Source organism: Corvus moneduloides, chromosome 13 (assembly GCF_009650955.1).
Source record: "Corvus moneduloides isolate bCorMon1 chromosome 13, bCorMon1.pri, whole genome shotgun sequence".
Lineage (NCBI taxonomy): Eukaryota > Metazoa > Chordata > Aves > Passeriformes > Corvidae > Corvus > Corvus moneduloides.
This window is the reverse complement of record NC_045488.1, coordinates 18,263,922-18,282,547: the sequence shown is the minus strand read 5'-3', so window position 1 is coordinate 18,282,547 and position 18,626 is coordinate 18,263,922. Positions and strand designations below refer to the sequence as shown.

General features: G+C 41.1%; 1 protein-coding gene across 4 annotated transcripts in view; it reads right to left on the bottom strand.

Annotated features, from left to right (window-relative positions):
• Nucleotides 1–1,121: 1,121 nt before the first annotated feature.
• Nucleotides 1,122–18,626, bottom strand: part of HMG20A (high mobility group 20A) — a 39,531-nt gene continuing 22,026 nt past the window's right edge. For all 4 annotated transcript variants that reach the window (XM_032122672.1, XM_032122674.1, XM_032122671.1 and 1 more), the window contains 8 exons: nt 17,403–17,550; nt 15,855–16,070; nt 12,630–12,762; nt 12,224–12,255; nt 8,007–8,082; nt 6,947–7,162; nt 6,171–6,314; nt 1,122–3,879 (listed from right to left, as the gene is read on the bottom strand). In XM_032122672.1, the coding sequence (XP_031978563.1) occupies nt 6,178–6,314; nt 6,947–7,162; nt 8,007–8,082; nt 12,224–12,255; nt 12,630–12,762; nt 15,855–16,070; nt 17,403–17,550 (958 nt within the window). In that variant the 3' untranslated portion in view covers nt 1,122–3,879; nt 6,171–6,177. The remainder of the gene's footprint in view (nt 3,880–6,170; nt 6,315–6,946; nt 7,163–8,006; nt 8,083–12,223; nt 12,256–12,629; nt 12,763–15,854; nt 16,071–17,402; nt 17,551–18,626) is intronic.

The window sequence follows — 18,626 nt, the reverse complement described above, 5'->3', positions numbered from 1 at the left end:
TCCACATTACCAACAGGAACCTGCCTGAGCAAAGAGGAAGTGATCTCTTCCTCTTAAGAGCCCGAAACCCTCATATCCCCCAACTTCCCTTAGACGATAATTAATCACCAGTCCAATTGACCAGCTGCAGAGTAAACAGGGGGGAACAAACAGGAACAAACAGCAGAAGTATTACACTACATTGTCTCAAATTGAGCATGATTTACCACCATCTGCTCCTGGTGCCACAAACAGGACCACAGGTTAGAAAAGAATTAGGTTTTTCTCTTGTTATGAACTCACTGCTGTTTTGCTCTGACTCTTTCCTCCGGGTGTGCACCTGTCTTGCTGTTCCTGTCTCCCACTCCAAACCAGCCAGTGTCACATGGCAGCTAATTCTCCTGTGCAGATTTTCCTTACATTCCTTCTACTTTTAGTATCTTTACCATTTCATAATTAGTATTTTTAAAAAATGTCCAAAGCATTCTAAATCTAAATATAGTCTATCCCAGGAAGAAGATAGTACCAAGCCTGTTGGTATAGACAGACCAGGCATTAATGTGGCAACCAAAATAATGAGATGTGACCACAAAAGTAACATAAAGACATGGTTGCTCACAGCACTGTCACCTCAGAAAGAGCACCAGTAGAGGCAGAAGTCATCCAAACTCTTCCACAGAGCACCTACACCAAGTACAAATGTCATGAGGCTACAGTTTGCTCCATTGTCAGCCAGCAGGAGGGAAGAGACAGGATAAAAATCTAGTAGGGGAAAAGAAAATCAAATGCAGAGCAATAGTTATGATACAGAAGGTTCTCAAAGAAAATCACTATGATGGTGGGAAATTAGGGAGGATAAAGGAAGACAAGGATGTCAAAAAGAGCTGAGTGAGAGATATGACATTGTTAAAGTTAGTTAAGTTGGGGAAGGGCCCTGACAATCATTAGCTATAACCAAGACTCTGAAGTTTTCATCACTATAAATAATAAACTAAATTCCTTTAGTAAGACACTTAGGATGGAAAAGGGGAAGAGGCACATTATTTGCTTTCAAAGGTTAATGTGGAGTTGCCAAAATCTCTGACAAGAGATCAATGTAGCAACAGTTCTTTCATGAAAATGCAGTTAAAATTGAATCAGAATGGATTCAACGTTGAACAATTTTAATGAAGCAAGTGTCAAACAAGCACATCAACTTCTTAAAAACAAAGGAGCTCCAAAGTTTAATTACAAAAACATTGTACAGAAAACTTGGCATCTAAACAATTCCAAACACGTTAATCCAGCAAATGGATTCTGCTTTCATATATTTCTCTTAACATTTCTTTAAGTGACAAAAGCATTTTATTCTGCTCTTCTCCTTGACACCCACTTCATTTTTTTTTTTTTATCAGTCAACACTGAAAACTGTAAACTGAAGTGACACTCTGAAAACACTGGAACGACAAAATCCATTTTTATAGGGTTAATCAACATAAATAAGAAGCTTCTTAATGAGACAAAACATCATCTGTCACATCATCAGTGAGCAAGATCTCAGTCTTCCCCCAGATGCTTCAAGATGGATAATCCACCCCACCTCCTTCCGTGCGGGGAAAAAGCAAGAGATTAGTCAGCCCCCAGCTAATAATACCACCTTAAATTTCCCTATCCTACAACACTTGCATGCTTCTCAGCAGAGATGGATGAGCAGCATCCATGAGCAGATTTCTGTAAGCAGGGCAGCCTGAAGCCACCTGACTTTACTGATGGATTGGATATGTTACAGCCTGGAATAGCATCCTACATTACATGGAATTTCTGGAGTCTTTATGGGATACAACTCCAGGTATTAGGTAGGATGCCATAGAACTTCAGGATTTTGTAAATCAGTTTTGGCTATGCAGTACATTTTGGCCACTTCAACAGAGAGTCAAACATCACCAGTTCTTAAAAACCAAGATACACACAGGAGATGAAGGTGTAGGTGCTTCTTCTGGAGACATTAATAACCTCTAGGATTTACAACATTCATTACAGAACCCATTAAAAAAGTTCATGGCAGCATCAGCTGGTCTCATCCGTACTAAGGAGAGTGGAAGTCAATGCAGCAAACTGAGGTTCCTTTTTGTGAAGTCTTGAAAGCAAAACAGGTAACAAGAGAAAGGAGTTTCCTCCCTGAAGGAAGACTTGATTTACATGAAAATCCTTGCTACTGGGCTACAGCAATAATCCCAGGAGTAAGATGAGACCTGGCATACAAGGTGCTGACCTGAAGATGGCTCCAGGCCAGCATGAAGTCTGTGTGTACAGCGCAGGAACGTATTTGTGTCACAGGTGCGTTAAAGCAATGCTGACAGCAACCCACAACAAAGAAAGCAACCTCCAATTCATAACAGGGAATCTCAACAGATGTCTTAAGCAGGAACAAAGAGATTGTCATGTGGAAGCAAGAGCATTTCAACCACCCCCATAAAGCCCAGAGATGTCAAACAAGTGACGAGCCGAAGTCAGAATCAACAATTTGACAGGAACCAAAGGGCAGTGAAAGTTTTGAATAAGCCAGTGCAGACAGTGGGTGCCTTCAGCTCTGCCAGGAGATGTGGTGTAGCTCAGCAAGAACAGACTCAAACTTGCAGAGCTCTATCCAATGCAAGTGAAAGGCCATTTTGGTCACCTGGAACATAAAATTCTGAATGCTATGGGCTCCATGGGCAGTACTTGAACTGTACAAAAGGTGAGAGCACAAACAAGCTGTAATGCTGAGTTCTGTGGGCTACTATGCGGACCTAGTTACTAATAACCTTCTCCGCTCTATTAATTCATGCAAAAATATATGTGCTGCTTCCAGACATTGCTTCCCAGCACAGTGATTTCAGGAGGGCAGAGGAGGGGAAAAAATGCAATCCCCGTGCCCATTTCTCTTTTTATAGAAAACTGCTTTCCCCATGAAATCATTCTCTCAAAAAACAAGGCAATAACATCAAATTAGACTGAACAATGTATCAGAGGAAGGGCAAGCTTTGTGGGTTTAGTCTAAACCAAAGAATCCCGTTTTCCCTGCTGAGAACTAATGTTTCGCTTTCTATCTTGACTTCCACTGATCTTTGTGATAGTAAAATGCTCCAGCAAACATTTTGAAGAGATAACAGGAGACCTTCACAGAAGAGCAGGATGCAACGTGCAAGAGAGGTACTTGAAGAGAGGGGGGGAGAGAGGAAGTCTGTCTCATAGTAGAATCAAGTCACAAAGCATCAACCACAGCCAGTCTCTAGCAGGGAGCAAACTCACATTGTACGAATTGCAGGCTAACACAAAGAAAACAGGATTCTGCTTAAGAAAAGCTCCTATCAACATAGCAAGAGGCGTAGGACAAGACAGTGCACCAAGGAAAACTCCCTGTTAGAGCAGAGAACACAAGCGCTGCTATCCAGTACTGCAAAAATCAAGGAACAAGATCAAAAGAAGGAAACTAAATTGAAGGAAGGTAACCCCACAGGATAAACATGAAAACAAAATAAAAGACACTAGAAGACATTAGGCAATATAACACATCGAAGTTATTACTACAACATATACGCTGACACCATTTCACAAGCTGAGATTTCATCTCCACAGTCAGCCAGTCCACAGAACGCAGGCACCCTCACGCCCAGCAAAATCCATAAAAAAAATGTAGATTGCACAAAAGTTGCATGCTCTTAAATGATCACACAGAGGACAGTTCCAAATGTTTAGTGGGCGGTGTCCGTGGCTTCTTAAGGTCTCTTAATGCATTGATCTGTTTGTCTCCCTGACAAAACACACAGGCAGGGCCCAGGACAAACCCGCCATCCTGCCTCCCACCCTCGTCTTTCCCTCATGGCTTCTTATTCCACACTGGCCAAAAATATTTTGTAAAGCTTCCCCGGGTCACGAGACCTGCAGACGAAACAGAGAAATAAGGGTTAGAAGACTACAATCTGCCAGGACTTAACAGGCACCGTGACATGATTTTTTGGATGTTTGATCTGAAAACACAATGTTAAGCATAGCAAAGCAGCCTCTAGAGACAGAACTAAACTGAGTTGCTGTTTCCATCCAGTGCTAAATGACAAAACCCTTCCTCTTCTTCCCATATACTGTTTGCACAAAGAAGGTTTTTACCATGCAGTACAACAAAACCAAAATATTCACCAGTATAGTCAAACAATCCCTCAACACAATGTACTAAGCCACCAAAACTCACCTCAGATCTGTGAAAGAGCTGCTTTCAGAAACATCATGATACAGTTTTCTGTGGAATTGATTTGTAATGTGTCTCAACCTCGGACAGACCACTCAGTTGATAGAGATTACATTCAGAATTAATATACTTCACATGCACATTAACAAAGGGACACCGATGATGACAGCTTGTTGATACAGTGTATTATGTGCCAGCTGAACCTTTTATCCAAAGCTTCCTTGTTTTCTACGGAACCTCTACCGTTTTCTAGGTTTGCATCCAACAAAACCCAACCTTCTTCCTTCCAAAATTTTGCCTCAAAATATAATCATTGCCAAGTGAAAGTCAGTGTAATTAACAGTCCCATTAATTACTTGATCCTTATATTCCATTACATGCATGCCATTATACAGTGAAACTATGTGATTATTAATCACATTTTTAATTGCTTCACACTGCTTTGCTGCTGAAAAGAAGGAAGGCATTGGTGGGAAAAGGAAAGAAGGGAAAGGAGTATTATTTTTCAAATAGAGGGTAGAAAGAAGAATTTTAAAGCAAAAATTACTTTTTCTAAATCAATTATAGCCAAATCCAGTTTATCCAAGAAAACTGTATTTGCATGTTTAGGAACACAGAAATTGCCCATCCTTTAGGAAAGATGGAGCCACCTGGCAAGAGAGTGAAAGTCTAGATTTTAGTAGCTTTGAGATACGATTTTTCTGGCAAGATGCTTAAAGGACAAATATCCATTTTTGGGCCTGGCACACCCTTCTAATAACTGATGGATAAGAAACTGCTTTCCCTCTTAGCCATTCTGTAAAACCTCCCCTCCCCCAATTCTCTTTCTAAGCCTGAGAACTAATTGAAAACAGTATACGAAAAGGAGGAGGTTGATGAGCTGCTGAAAAATCCCAGACCTGGATCGACAAGCTGTTCCCTTCACAAATAGCAGCAGTAAAGGCACTTCTTTATTCTGCTGGGAGCTCAGTCATCTCTTAGAACTACAGTCCATTCCATCTGGCTACCCTCCGGAAGGACAATGATCTCCCAGCTAAAGCCACACTATAATGGGAAATGTGTAATTAACTGTTCTACACAGTATCACAAAAGGTCAGAATCAGAAAGGATGAAAAGCTCTGTCTTCATATTTGCAGATGGCACAAGGCAGCTTTATTTGCATTTCTAAACACTATTCAAGACATGTACAGTAGATCTCTACATAATAAATGCCTAAGGAATGAAGGTATGTACTTTGTTAAAATAGTAATAGGCAAACTCCTCATGGCTGCCTAGTGCTGCGCATCATGGGGAAGTGAGAGGTGGGGGACATGCAAAGCAGCACACTAATGCAGAAAGACTGGTATTTACTTCTTTGTTAATTTGTTTTTCCACTCTGTTCTCCATTACAGTTTTCTAAGCTGTTAAACAGCAGCAAAAATACAGAACCATGAGATCAATAATAATCTATGCACAAGCCACATAAACACTAGTCTCAGCAAATGCTATGTATAGCTTAAACCATACCTCAGTGTTCCATTTACATGTAAACCTTTATACTCAGAACAGCTTGACTACAGGTGCTATAGAGCAGAGGTAGGGTATTTTCAGTTTATAACAGGATTGAGTTCACCTGCAACCTCTTGAGACAAATAGAATTTCCCTGTGGCCATTAGTTTCTACAATTACTGCTGAAATTTTCAGATTTACTTCACTCAAGAATGGAACCTTCTTCTAAATTAGTCACCCTGTTACCATTCTGTCAGAACTCTTACTCACCTTACACAAACACAAAAAGATCTTGGAGCTAAAGGGAATTTCAGAACCCTTTAATGCCATGGAGTACTTTCAACCGAATTTGACTTTCAAAGAAACAACCTGCTCCTGCAGCTTTGAGGAAGAAACCTTTTTGATTGTACAATATGGTGATCAGCACATGAATCAGCACCAGAACAGGTGCTAGAGGTACAGAGCAGACACCAAGAGCAGCCAGGGAGAGAACGCTTACCCTGTCACTAACGCTCCAGCCTGTTCACCACATCCCGCACTGTGGCGATGAGGTTCTCGTTCTCCTGTGGGTTGGCCAGGATAATACTGTGCAGTCTGTTCATGTAGGAATCAATAGTTTCCATCGTGGGGGTTTCCCCGCTACCTACAGTGAACATAGTGAAATAAGCCACAAGGTATTTTGATGACCACAGCAATTCCCAAAAGTTCACACTGTGCTAAGGGTAATTTGTGCCAACACACAAACTGCTATAGGAAGTGATTTTGCTACGCGCCACCTCTCGTGACAGATTCTGCAAAACCATGTCTTCCTAACTCCATGAAGTGAGTAGTTCCAAGGATATCAGGACTAAAGAAGCATGGTTCTCTTTGATTGGGGTCTCATAGTTGATTATAACAAACTCTTTCAGCTGGGCGTTCATAGAATCTAAGTGGATTCCCTGGCAGCTGACAATACAGACACAGCCTTTATTTTAATCAAGGAACTTGCAGGTCCTGTCTATTCTATTTAGTAACATTTTCATAAAACAAGTAAAGGAGAGCCAGGACTGAATATGTGTCTCACTTTATCAGGAAGAGTAAGAGCAATAAGAAAATAAATGTCATGTTGAAATAAAGCACTGACTCTACATTTTCCCCTGCATGCATTTTAATATTTCATTATCCAATGCAACGAAAGCTCAGAAACAGCCAAGAGCACAGAACTACAACAGCAGACCATGTGTTCTCAGCTCACAACATCATATAAACATGAGCAGTTAAATTTAACAGTCTCACCTGGCAGTGGGACTCCAGCAAAGCTGCTGGTGAGTGCCTGGCGCAGGGTCTCGAGGTGCTGCTGCAGCACCGTGTTGCGGCTCCGCTCCTGGATCACATCCACCTCCAGCTTCTCCACGGCCGTGCGCATGCTCTCCACGTGTTTCTGCAGGGCAGCGTTCCTCTCCTCAAACTCCATGTTGGATTTGCGCAGCTGCCGCAGCTCCGCTTCACGTGCTGTGGACATCAACCCGTTCCCAGAGAGTCAAAAAACTGCTAAAAACATATCTAGGAGTGGTAGGCAATGAGGCAGAATGTTCTGGAGTGCTCAGCTGATCATTACAAATGGTGCAGTTGTGGTTTATAGACAAAAAGCATCCCATCACAGAGTGACAATAGCACCTACAGTAGCACTTAAATAGAGTTAACTCCTAGAGAGTGAGACAAATCAGAAAACATTCAAAGCATGAGAATGGAAGTGAATGGGGGAATTGATCAGGAAGCAAGACTGCAAGACTGAATTCAAATGCAATCAGAATGAAAAAGCTCAGCAGCAGTGCTAAGAATCCTGCAAACAAGACACCAGTTATAAAAATTATTTTCTATTGACCATGGAAAGTATCTCAATCTTAATTCTGTTCAGTCAAGAAAGTCTTCAGGAAATATGGCAAAAAAACCCCTAAACTCTTGAGACACACAGATATGAAAACCAAACAGAGTAACAGAGTATCAGTGTAATCTTCCACATATTGGGGGGAAATAAAATAGTGCTAACCAGCCTGAATCATCATCATGCTACATCTTAGCCATTTCTTAGTCCTATAGAACAGTAGATACAGCTAGGACTGGCTGGAATAAGCCTCAGAAACACTCTCAAAAAAGGCTAATTTGGGAAGACAGTGTCAGGAAAAACTGCTTTTCAGCCATTGTGTATATACAGAAGTAAGGTAATAGCAGAAACTATACCCAAGTCATTACTTGAGCTGAGACAGGAAGAGTGCAAAGACTCTTCAGCTGGACAGCATTTGCCAAGAACTTTGGAAAAGCAAGGAGGAAAGGGTCCTGCAAAAGTTTAGCTTACCTTTACTATGATTCAGGAACTCTTCTGTGAAGATTGGAATATCAAAGACAGATCTCTCCTTTGTATCTGCTTCTTTCTACAAAAGAAAGAGTAATAACATAGCTAAACAGTTTGTTTTCAGGAATTCATTTAACTGTTTTGATCATGAGAATAAAAGGCCAAGGAGACCTGAGGCAGCAAAAACACTGTACAGATCAAAGACACTTCCAGCTCCTACCAAGAAAAGCCAAAGGATGTGTCAGCTTTTCAAGATATAGCTTTAATAAAACATCATCATTAAGAAATAACACATAACATACTAAAATACACTCTTTCACCCTAATGACAACATATGTGAGAATTACTCCGTTTTAAAAACTATTTGATGCATTTATATTTTCCACCATCAACCAACTGACACATTCTGAAACAGTCTTTACAGAAACATCAACGAACAGGAGACAGAGTGAGCAAAATGCACAGTCAGTTTCATGGTTCTTGGTCTTTCACCACCAAAGCAAAGAACACTTTTAAATCAGGAAATGCTCTACAACTTAGTCAGAAAACTGTACAAAATGTGTTTCGACTCAAGGCAAAAACCCCCTACTATAATATACTTCAGTCACCACTTCTAAATTAACAAGAATTAATGCTTGTTTTAGCACCTGAATCATTATGGACAAAGTCAATGCAAATTTGGTGTGATAAGCTGCAGCAACTACAATCAACCTGTAACTTAACACAGAAACAAAGTTAAGCAGGAAAGAGTGTCCATGGAGAACAAAAGCTTTTCAAAACTCTCAGACACCATGGTTGATAATGTGCCACAAACTTATCATCCAGAAGCGCAGTGTTACACGACTGGTGTCCTCCAGCAGACAACCTAAATGTTTGACAGCTGATAAGGGAATTCTGGTCCCTGAGTTCAGAGTATCACGTTGGTGCCTGCCACACAGAGGGGCTACATGGGGTGAACTGAATGCCATTTGACAGTCAACCAACACAGACAAGACTAGATGGAACTACAGCTACCCTGTCTTTACTTAAGGAGACAGACTGTCCATTGATTGCTTTTAAGGATAAGCTGACTTTTATTGTCTGGCACAATTACAGCTGAGGAGCTCTGTATTTACTGAGTGAGAACTCAAACCTCACTTGGCCTGAATCAACTGAACACACACTAGAATCAGGCAAGACTGGAGGGAAAGGTAACAAACCTTCCCAGCTCTGTGAGGCACAGCAGGGTTTATTTGGGGTTCGTGATCACGCGTGCTTTTCACTGAGGTTTTTGTACATGCTGCTACAGGGCAAATGTCTCAAGAGTATATTTAGAAAGAGAAGTCGTACACAGAAGTGTGAATAATGCATTAATTTTGTCTGAACACTGTCTAGATGACTAAGAATTAATTTGACCCCAAAATCTAGGATCTCAACATTAACATGCACTAAGAAATGCTGGCAGTTATGAAGCTTGGTTAGAACACTTATAGAACATCCATCTTGAACAGTCTAATTCATGCTCACTACTACTACCTATGCGCAAAGAGCCACTGGCTTGGATCACCACTGGCTCCTACAGAATAGATGGTGGAGGAGAGAGTACTGCAAAGAAGATATTCTCTTTGCAACCCTAGGATACAGGTTCTTCAGGTAAAAACCAAAAAATATTAAGGCCTTTAGATGTAACTGTCCAGCTTCCAAAAGGCAAGAAATTCCACTAAGCAGAAGAGTGATCATTAAAACCATCACCACTCTCCCATTACAAAATACATTACTCAGCACATAAAAGATCCTCTTGAGAACCCTCAAGTACTTAAGCCACTCTGAGGTTCACTGAAGATTAAAATCATAAGGCTTTGATTACCTCCTATTGAAAGGGACCCAGTCTGTTCAGCTCATGTATCATTTAGTCATCCCTCAAACCAAAAGAGAATCAAAATTGTTTCTATCATTTGCCTTAAATAAGACTGAAATGCTTCAAGAGTCAACAATCTTATCTGGTCACTAAGACTGAGGCTGAACTTTGAAGATTCTGCAACAAATTAGACTTGAAGTTCATAGAGACTTGGTCAAGTAAGGTAATGAGATAGCTGAGATTTTGCAGGGGTTTAAGCTCACCCTTCCTGCTACCCTCAGGCTGCAGACAATAGAAGGAACAGATATAATAAATATACGATGCCATTAAATGTTCTCAGAGTAGGTGCCACCAGGCAACCCCTGCTCTCCTCAACCTGTGTGCAAAAATCTTTGAAAGCTTTCCACTAACAACTCTAACAGAGTGCACGATGCCAGACCTACTTGCAATCAAGCAGCTTGAGGAAATAAACAATAACAGAACAACAGAGAACAATTATTCAGGGGTTTAGTCACTGCTGATGACAATAGTGCACATTGCTATATGTCATATTTATGAAACTAGAATTTGACGGAAAAAAATGTTCTATTTCATGCCCATAGATGAGCTCATGGGACAATGTGTGCACGTTTTTCAAGGCAATATCTATTAAAAGTTCTCTCTCATCCTTTAGTTACATTTTATTATAATTAGTATTTGAATTGCCCATCACGAAACTCTCTAGAGGTCAACTCTATGTACAATATTTAAAATTACCTCAACACCAACTCACAGAAACTACATCACAAACACTTAACTGAAGCAAGGGAAAGGAAAAAGGTTTCTTTGACCTTATCTTCTTATACTCTCTCAAAAAATAACTTCATCAGCTTGTACCTACTAATCACAAACACAACAACAAAAGTCAGTGCGGACAGGAGAAAGCAGCAAGACGACAAAAAGCTTTAGCCTCACTTCCAGTAACAACTTGATAGACACTTCTAAAAGCAATCTAAGTTTTTTCTGCTTATTCCCAACCTATACAGGATGATAATACTTGGCTTCCCCACACAAAAGATGTGAAAGCACATCAGGTGATAAGCATGTGGGACTTCATAAATACAAAGGTGAAAAACATCAAGCAGTCAAAGACACAGTTTCAGAGTAGGATGCCTGACTGACAGGTTGATGTTCAGCTGTATCTGATGAAGCTTAGAAGTCCCACAGGGTGAGGAGAATTCTTTTTTAACTGCATTTATGATGTGAAAGATCAGCAATGATAACTTGAATTAGAAGGGTAAGAGGGAAGACTCCAAATTTGTAGTTTGTCACCTGTATAACTTAAATGTTATGTAACAGTCAATCAGCCTAGAACTTGAAGACTTCAGTTTTTGTACAATTAAAGACAAACTTGGATTCAGCGACTGTAGAATCAGAAAATGTGGGGACCATGTCCTTCTAAAGGATAATCTCACTGCAAGCACTTCCTTTAGGAGTTAATAAAAGGCATATAAAAACATGCTACCAAAACATTTTCCTGAAAGTGAAACTTACTTTCTGTCAAGTAGACAAGACCAGTAGTTGCCTCTCAGCAGTGCTCAGCCTTGTCACTGATGTAATGAACACATTAGAAGCCAAGTGGATTGCTTTCCCAAGGCAAAAAACCTCACAAAGAAAAACAGATCTTTCAGACAGCCCTACTGCTTACAAGTGAAGAGGCTGTGTATAAACAAGATTTTTTCATTGCTCTTTGTTTGCAATTTATTGGTAACCATGAAAATAACTCTGTGGCCTTAGGTAATACAACTGGAGAAAGCTGCAGCATTTCAAGGGGAGAGAAACCATAGTCAGCCAAGACACACGAGATTCGTGGTAAGATGCCTGTGCTGTAGTTGATGAGCTCTATCTCCAGACATTATCACTCTTTTCCAATATTTACATATGTAGAGGGAGAGGGAAGGCAGGAGGAGCTTTAAGCCAGAGATTTTCCAATTATTTGGTTGCTTTACCTGTTTTCTTCTCAAAGAAAACACAAGCATTTGTGTTACTGCAAAAAATCAGTACTTGAAACAGCCACCTAAAGGTGCTAACTTGGCAGGTTTATTGAGGTCTCACACTATATTTAAGTTCTTAACATTGAAGTACAAAACAGACCTATGTTTTAAGTGTACTCTATGCTACATTTCATCTCAGATCATTTGTACCTGCCCAAGACTTACCAAATTTAGTTTTGTCATACTAATGAGTGTAAGTATACTCAGTGGTTTCTAACTTTTCCAAACCTGCATTAGGAAGAGAAAGAATTCACACTCAAGTTTTGATAAACTGGGTTTTGTCTTCACTAAAAGTTTTTTTTCACCTGAAAGTCTACCCACTGATGTAAGTGTAGAATGAAGAAGTTTACCTCATGGTCATGAGCTGGCTGTCTTGCTCCATCTGAGAAAGAAAAACAAACAACAAGTCTCAAAATAAACAAAACTGGAGAAAATGACCAAAGAATTAAAGTAGTTACACAACCATAATTACACAACAGTTCTAGACAGACTTGTGCAGCTCTCCTAGTAAGTCACAGAGAAGTTGTGTCTAACTTCGATGCTCTTAATGCACATCCTCCAACACAATCTAGATACAGTTAAATTCACATGAGTCTAACTCCCTTTACACGCAGCTGATGTAAATGCCACAGAATGAACACATTCACTTTTTAACAAGCCTTTAAATGAAAGGCTTTAAAGTAGTGCCAGACTACATGACTGGCTGGGAATCTTCTGTTGTTCTAGCTAGGCACATATTTTTGTCCCATTCAATACCTTGTCTGTGTGATTTGCCTTTTTGTCTGTCCTGTGCTTTCCTGCTAAAGACTTTGTAGGCTTCAGTCTTCTGATACTGCTCCAGCTCCCGCATATAACGCTCCTTATCTCTATCTGCTTCATCAAGGTATCGCTGAAACAAAAAAGTCCAAGAGTTTCAGGGAGTTTCCTCCCCTTCGGGAGGAAGGGAAGAAAAACAACTTGTCAGATGAAGTGCTGATCCATTTCACCTCTGCAAACAGGAAAGGAGTGAAGAAACAATGAGATGCAAAGACATAAGATCTCTGGATAAAACTACTGTATTCTGGTGTCCCATTTTTCTCTCAATTTTTTATAATAACTATTCTGTTAACTTTTTTTTTGTTAGGCCTAGGAGTAACTTGCTACTAAGCTACTCTACTCAACTGAATGTTACCTACACTACAGACCAAACACTTCAGAATTCCTGTTCTGTGGCCAGGATTAAGTTCTGCTAAACAATAACATCTTTACAGATGATGCTTTATGGTTCAGACCTGTAACAATGGGGTTCCAAATACACTCTTGTTTTCATGCCCCACAGACAAAAAAGCACCACCACACACTTGGCACATCTGAGAGGTGAACAAAACATCATGGCTATTGCAAAGAACAGCATAAAAATAAAAGAGCCTGGTTTTAATTGACATAATCTATCTGCATTTTGGTTAATAGAAGTCATTTTTTATTAGCCTGAAGGTATTTCACACATCTGCATGACAGAATGAGCTTAGCTGGAAAATTCTTTAGGGGAACTGATTAACTGCAAAACATTTAATGAATGGTCACAATGCTTACTTAATGGGATCCCTTCAAGAAAAAAGTTGCTTTCTCAATTTTTTTCTCCAAATGAGTTTAAAATTCAGTGAATGTCAGAATTAAATCAAAGTGAACCTTAGTCACCTGGTGTTTTCATTAAGTCATCATGACAATACATATAAGTTATGATTTCCTTACATTTGCAACACAGTTTTGACCCTGCTGATGACATTAGACAGACTTGTGCAGCTCCCCCAGTAAGTCTGCTGATGAACACTGACTGACCCAGTGTTAACATTCTGGACTGGGGTGCAAATTTGGTGATGCTGGGTTGCCATTGCTTTTGGACATGTTATTAGTCTGTAAGATATTAATTCTTCTTTTCCATCTCCAGCAATGTGTTGCTGAAAGGGCTCACCAGTCTTCCCTTGACCTGCTCTGTTAGAAGCTTACAGCTTTACTCAAGGACAGATTCCCTGGGGATTGAAAAAGCAGCACACAGAATAGAGATTTGAGCTCAATTTCCTTTTTCCTAGGTTAAAAATCTGCCTCAGACATGATAAGAATATGTTAAAATGCAGGGGACAGAGGGGCTGAATGTCTTTTTACGTTCTCTCCCAGTAGACATTTTCATCAGGAGTATGCTCCCACAAGGCATCCTCTCCATGGATGTATACTTCCAACCTTACTGTTGGGGTTTTAGTTTAGTCTTAGTTTTTTTCTGTTAAAGGAATTTTCTCCCATATGCATGTTGCTAGGGGACAAATAGCTGTACTTAAGAAAGACAAAAAGGGGAGTGGGGCGGGCCTGGCTACTCCTTTGTCTACACCTGGGTGTGGGGGCAGTTCGCTCTGAGCGTCCGGAGAGAGAAGCTGCAGAGAAAGGAGCTGCCGCTTCTTTCTTTTTGGCCGTTCTTTCTTCCTGCTGGAAACAACGCCGGGACCCCAAAAGCCGCTTTCCCTGCCCTGCTGGAGACCGGGCTGTGGCTGCCCTGCCCCGCTGCTGCTTCGAGCTTTCGCTACGCTGTAGCCCTGCTCGCCCTGCCTGCCTGGGCCTCCGTGGGGTTCTCCCATCTGGATACATCTCGCCTGCCACCCGGGATTTGCGTTCGTCCCTGCCGCTCCAGCCTGCCGTTCTAGCCTGCCGCTCCAGCCTGCCGTTCCAGCCTGCCGTTCCTGAGAGTCCGGGATCGGCTGCCCAGGGGTTTGTGAAGCCTTTGTTCCATCCCTTCCCGGGATCCCGGGGCACCAGAGCCGCGGGTTTCCCGAGCTCGCTCCGGAGCGCCCCCTGCAGCCGCGGGGGAACCATCGCACCCACCCTGCTCACCGGGAGCCGCCAGCGCCCCTGCCGGCTGCGAGCGGAACTGCACCCGAGGGGAAAGGGCCCGACAGCCGAGAAGGCTGGCACTGGGTTTGTGTTTGCTGTTACTGCCATAGTTGTTGTTGTTTTGTTTGACTGGATATATACATATATATAGAGAGAGAGTAAAGAACTGTTATTCCTATTTCCCACATCTTTGCCTAAAGGCCCTTGATTTCAAAATATAATAACTTGGAGGGAAAAGGGGTTATATCTGCCACTTCAAGGGGGGCCTCTGCCTTCCTTAGCAGACACCTGTCTTTCAAAACCGAGACACTTACCTAAGAGCAATCCTGACTTTTCTCTAAGCAACATCATTCTCACTATCCCTGACACCAAATCAACTGCTTTGCCTTGCCACACATTTTCCATTATGGTTAAATCACAGTGCCTATGCACCATTTTACATCATCTCTAAGTTGTACTCTACAAGCTTAGTAAAAAGCAACAAAAGGAAATCTTGGTTTTTTGCATCATCCCATTTTTCATTTTACACTTAGAAGTATTTTTCAAAGTTCAAATATCAGGATTAAATTAATGAGAGCATTCAGCTGCACTGTGATTTAGAAACTGCTTTGCAGTAATCTCCAGCTGGCAATCAGGTGTGGACAGTAAGATACCCACTAGCAATTAACCCATTAACAAGGTCCACTCCAGAAGGCCCTAATTAATCAGCCCAAACATGGCCTTGAGCTCCATTTACTTATCAGACAGTGCAAAAGGCCACAGGACTCCCAACTAGGAGACATCACATCCAAAGACTCTGGCCTTATAAGTCTCAGCTCTATCTGAGCTGGTACAGCAGAGTTACATCCAGATGGATCACACAAACTATGGGATGTCTCATTAGAGCAATCCCCCCATTCTGGATGCATTCTTGCATTACCTAGAGGATACAGTTCTCCCCGAGTCACACCTGGAGGAGATGCTACGGCCCTGCCAGGGTTCATCGTTTGAACCTGTGCCCCTTACTTTGAAATATCCTCCCAAACACGATTTCAACCAAAAGCCTGTGCTCCCTTCCTCACTAAGCAACATGCCCATTTAACAGTAACCATACCCAACAAGGACAAGGGAGTGTAGCAGTACCCGTTTCTCCTCAGGAGGCAGTTTGCTCCACTCATTGCCCAGCATCCTGGTGATCTCTGGGAAAGGGACTTCCGGCCTCTTTGCTCGCAGCTGCTCCCTACGCTCGTTCATGAACCGCACGTACCCTGTGAGGGGCGATTTGGGGGCATTGGTGTCCCTAAGGGGTTTCTTCCTCTTTCTCCCTTTGGCCCAGCCTCCTCGTTTGGTTCTCTGCTGCTGCAAAATGAAAACAGAAGACAATTCAGACTGAGTGAAAATAAGCACATCTGGAAGGAATAAACAATTTCATCAGGAGTACATTGCTGCAAATACCTCCTCTCCCATGGATGCAGGTTTCAAACCTTACTTTAGAGCTATCCTGACTTTTGTCTAAACAAAGCCAAACAAGTCTCATTGTGAAAAGCAGTTTACAGTTTCTCCTAGTCCACAGGGACAACAAAATAACATTGGCATCAACTTCTGATTGCAAAATCACAAGGACTGATAATCCTCAACATGATCATCTTAACTAATGCAACTGCAAATATTTTTTTATTACTTGTTTGCTTGGTTTTGGTTATTCTCACCCTCACATACCCTCCACCCAAGTCATTTACTTCAACAGGCTTTTTGGAGAGATCTTGTGCATTAGTTAATAATTGATAACTAGTCATTTTGCACCTTCCAGATCTTTGTCCTTCATGCACAATATGCCCAAAATGTGGGTTTAAGGACAGTATACAGGCTGTCCAACTCTCATCTGTTCAGTAGATTGTCTTTCCCACTAATCACCTCCAATGGAGTAACAAACAAACTCCAAAGGAGGGAATATTTTAAGATGTGCCTGGGGCATACTGTGAGTTCACAGGAATAACATCATTATCACTCATCGTCTTGGCTTCAAGCTATTTCTACAGCAATCTCTGGACAACACTACTTTCTAATGCTATGTACATACAACTATTTTCAGTACTTCTAATGTTTCCCCAGATCAACATGTTCCTGCCATCGCGTTACTTTTTGTTGTCTTCCTGGAATTTTATTACGTAATTTAAAAAGGACATCAGAGCTGAAAACAAACTACAAGGAGGGATACCAAATGCACCTATCAAAAAACCCCCAAAAAACCCCAAAACCACTTCCAAGTCAAACTTCAGGTCCTTCATGATTTAGTCACCAAAAATCAGAGTTGGATGGTACACATAGTTTACAGCATAATGGTTTTAAAGACATCAGTTACTACCAGAACAGTACAATGGTCTCACTCTGCTGGCTCACAAGAGAGAAAATAAGTTGTGGCAGTTGAACATTCAGTCCTGAATGCAGCACCAGCCTGTGGGCCCCTCTGGCTAAGCTGAGACCCATGTGCTGTGCTCTGCACATTCCAACTGCCAGCTGTCTGTGTGCAGCTGTGCAACACAGGAGAAAATTAGGGAATCAGAAGAAGAAAATGGCAAAGGGATAAAAATTTGTGATTCTATTAAAAAAAAGTATGAGCACATAAGACAAATATAATGACAAAATTCCATGCCTTTGCTTCACTGAATAGTTACTATTATTTCATCTCACCTCCTCCTCAGGCTTCTGCTCAGTGGTTTCAGCAGCAGTAGAAGACTCATTTTGCAGCTGCTGAGCCTGTGACAAGTCCTCCACCAAATCTGGGTTATTCACAGGCTGCGAAGTTCCACCACCGAATGAACTCTCCGAATTAGCTAATCTGAAAAAGCACAGAAGAGAACAAAAAATTTAATCATCTTTCCTATATCACTTCCTCCCTAATCTCCTAAAACATGCAAAAATGTTGCAAATATATTCATTCTCACACTAGTAAGAAAAAAGGGGATTTAAAAGTGATTTTTGAAGAACTGGCAGTTCCATCCAAGCAACCACTATAACTACCACAGTGCCTATGGACATTCAGACCCAGTTTGATTTTTAAAGAGGTATTTTGTTTCATTTTTAGTGAAGCATTTGATTACACAACTTTCAGGCAAGTGTATGTTTGGATCAGAATCCATACAGCATGAATCTACCCTTCTTCAAAAATACCATAAGGAATTTGACATTAAAAGTTTCATCATCAACCAAGATACAGCTTTCTGGATGTGTTTAATGTATTTCTCCACAAATACATTTAGAGGTCTGTGGTTGTGTATGATCTTGGATTGAACTTCAGTCCACACAATCTGCTGTTCATACATATGGGTATTTAAACACATGACTAGCTCCCAACAGGCTCCAGAATGGCCATTATTTAATTTTGCTGCAAGAGCTGTATCAATCTACCTTACTCCAAAAAAGGGCGAGATGTCTGGAGGCAAAAAAGAAGACCAAACATGCAGAAATACTTCTGAAGGTACACTTGAGTGATGGACACGCATTTTGGGGCAACAACCCCCTGGACATTTTGAGCACTGTGCTCAGTGGGCAAGTTAATATAAGATTTTTGGACTAATCTCAGATTCTAAACCCTTCTTGAGGCTAAAGATTACTTGCCCTTGCCCAGTTACAGTCATGAAAATTCCTTTAACAGCAGGGTATGCTTGAAGTCTCCTTTGCTCATTTATACCAGTCTAAAGCTACTCATGTCTATGGCAAATTTTAAATATTCAAAATAACTGTTCCTATTGATGTAGAATACAGCTATAAAAATTTGATGTATATTAACAGAATTGTTATTTGAATGCCCATGGGAATATCTGTCTTCAGGGAGAACAGCATATTTTCATTACTCACTACAATCAGCAATTGTGACATAATTACTGGTAAAGACACAACGGCTGGTGAGATCCA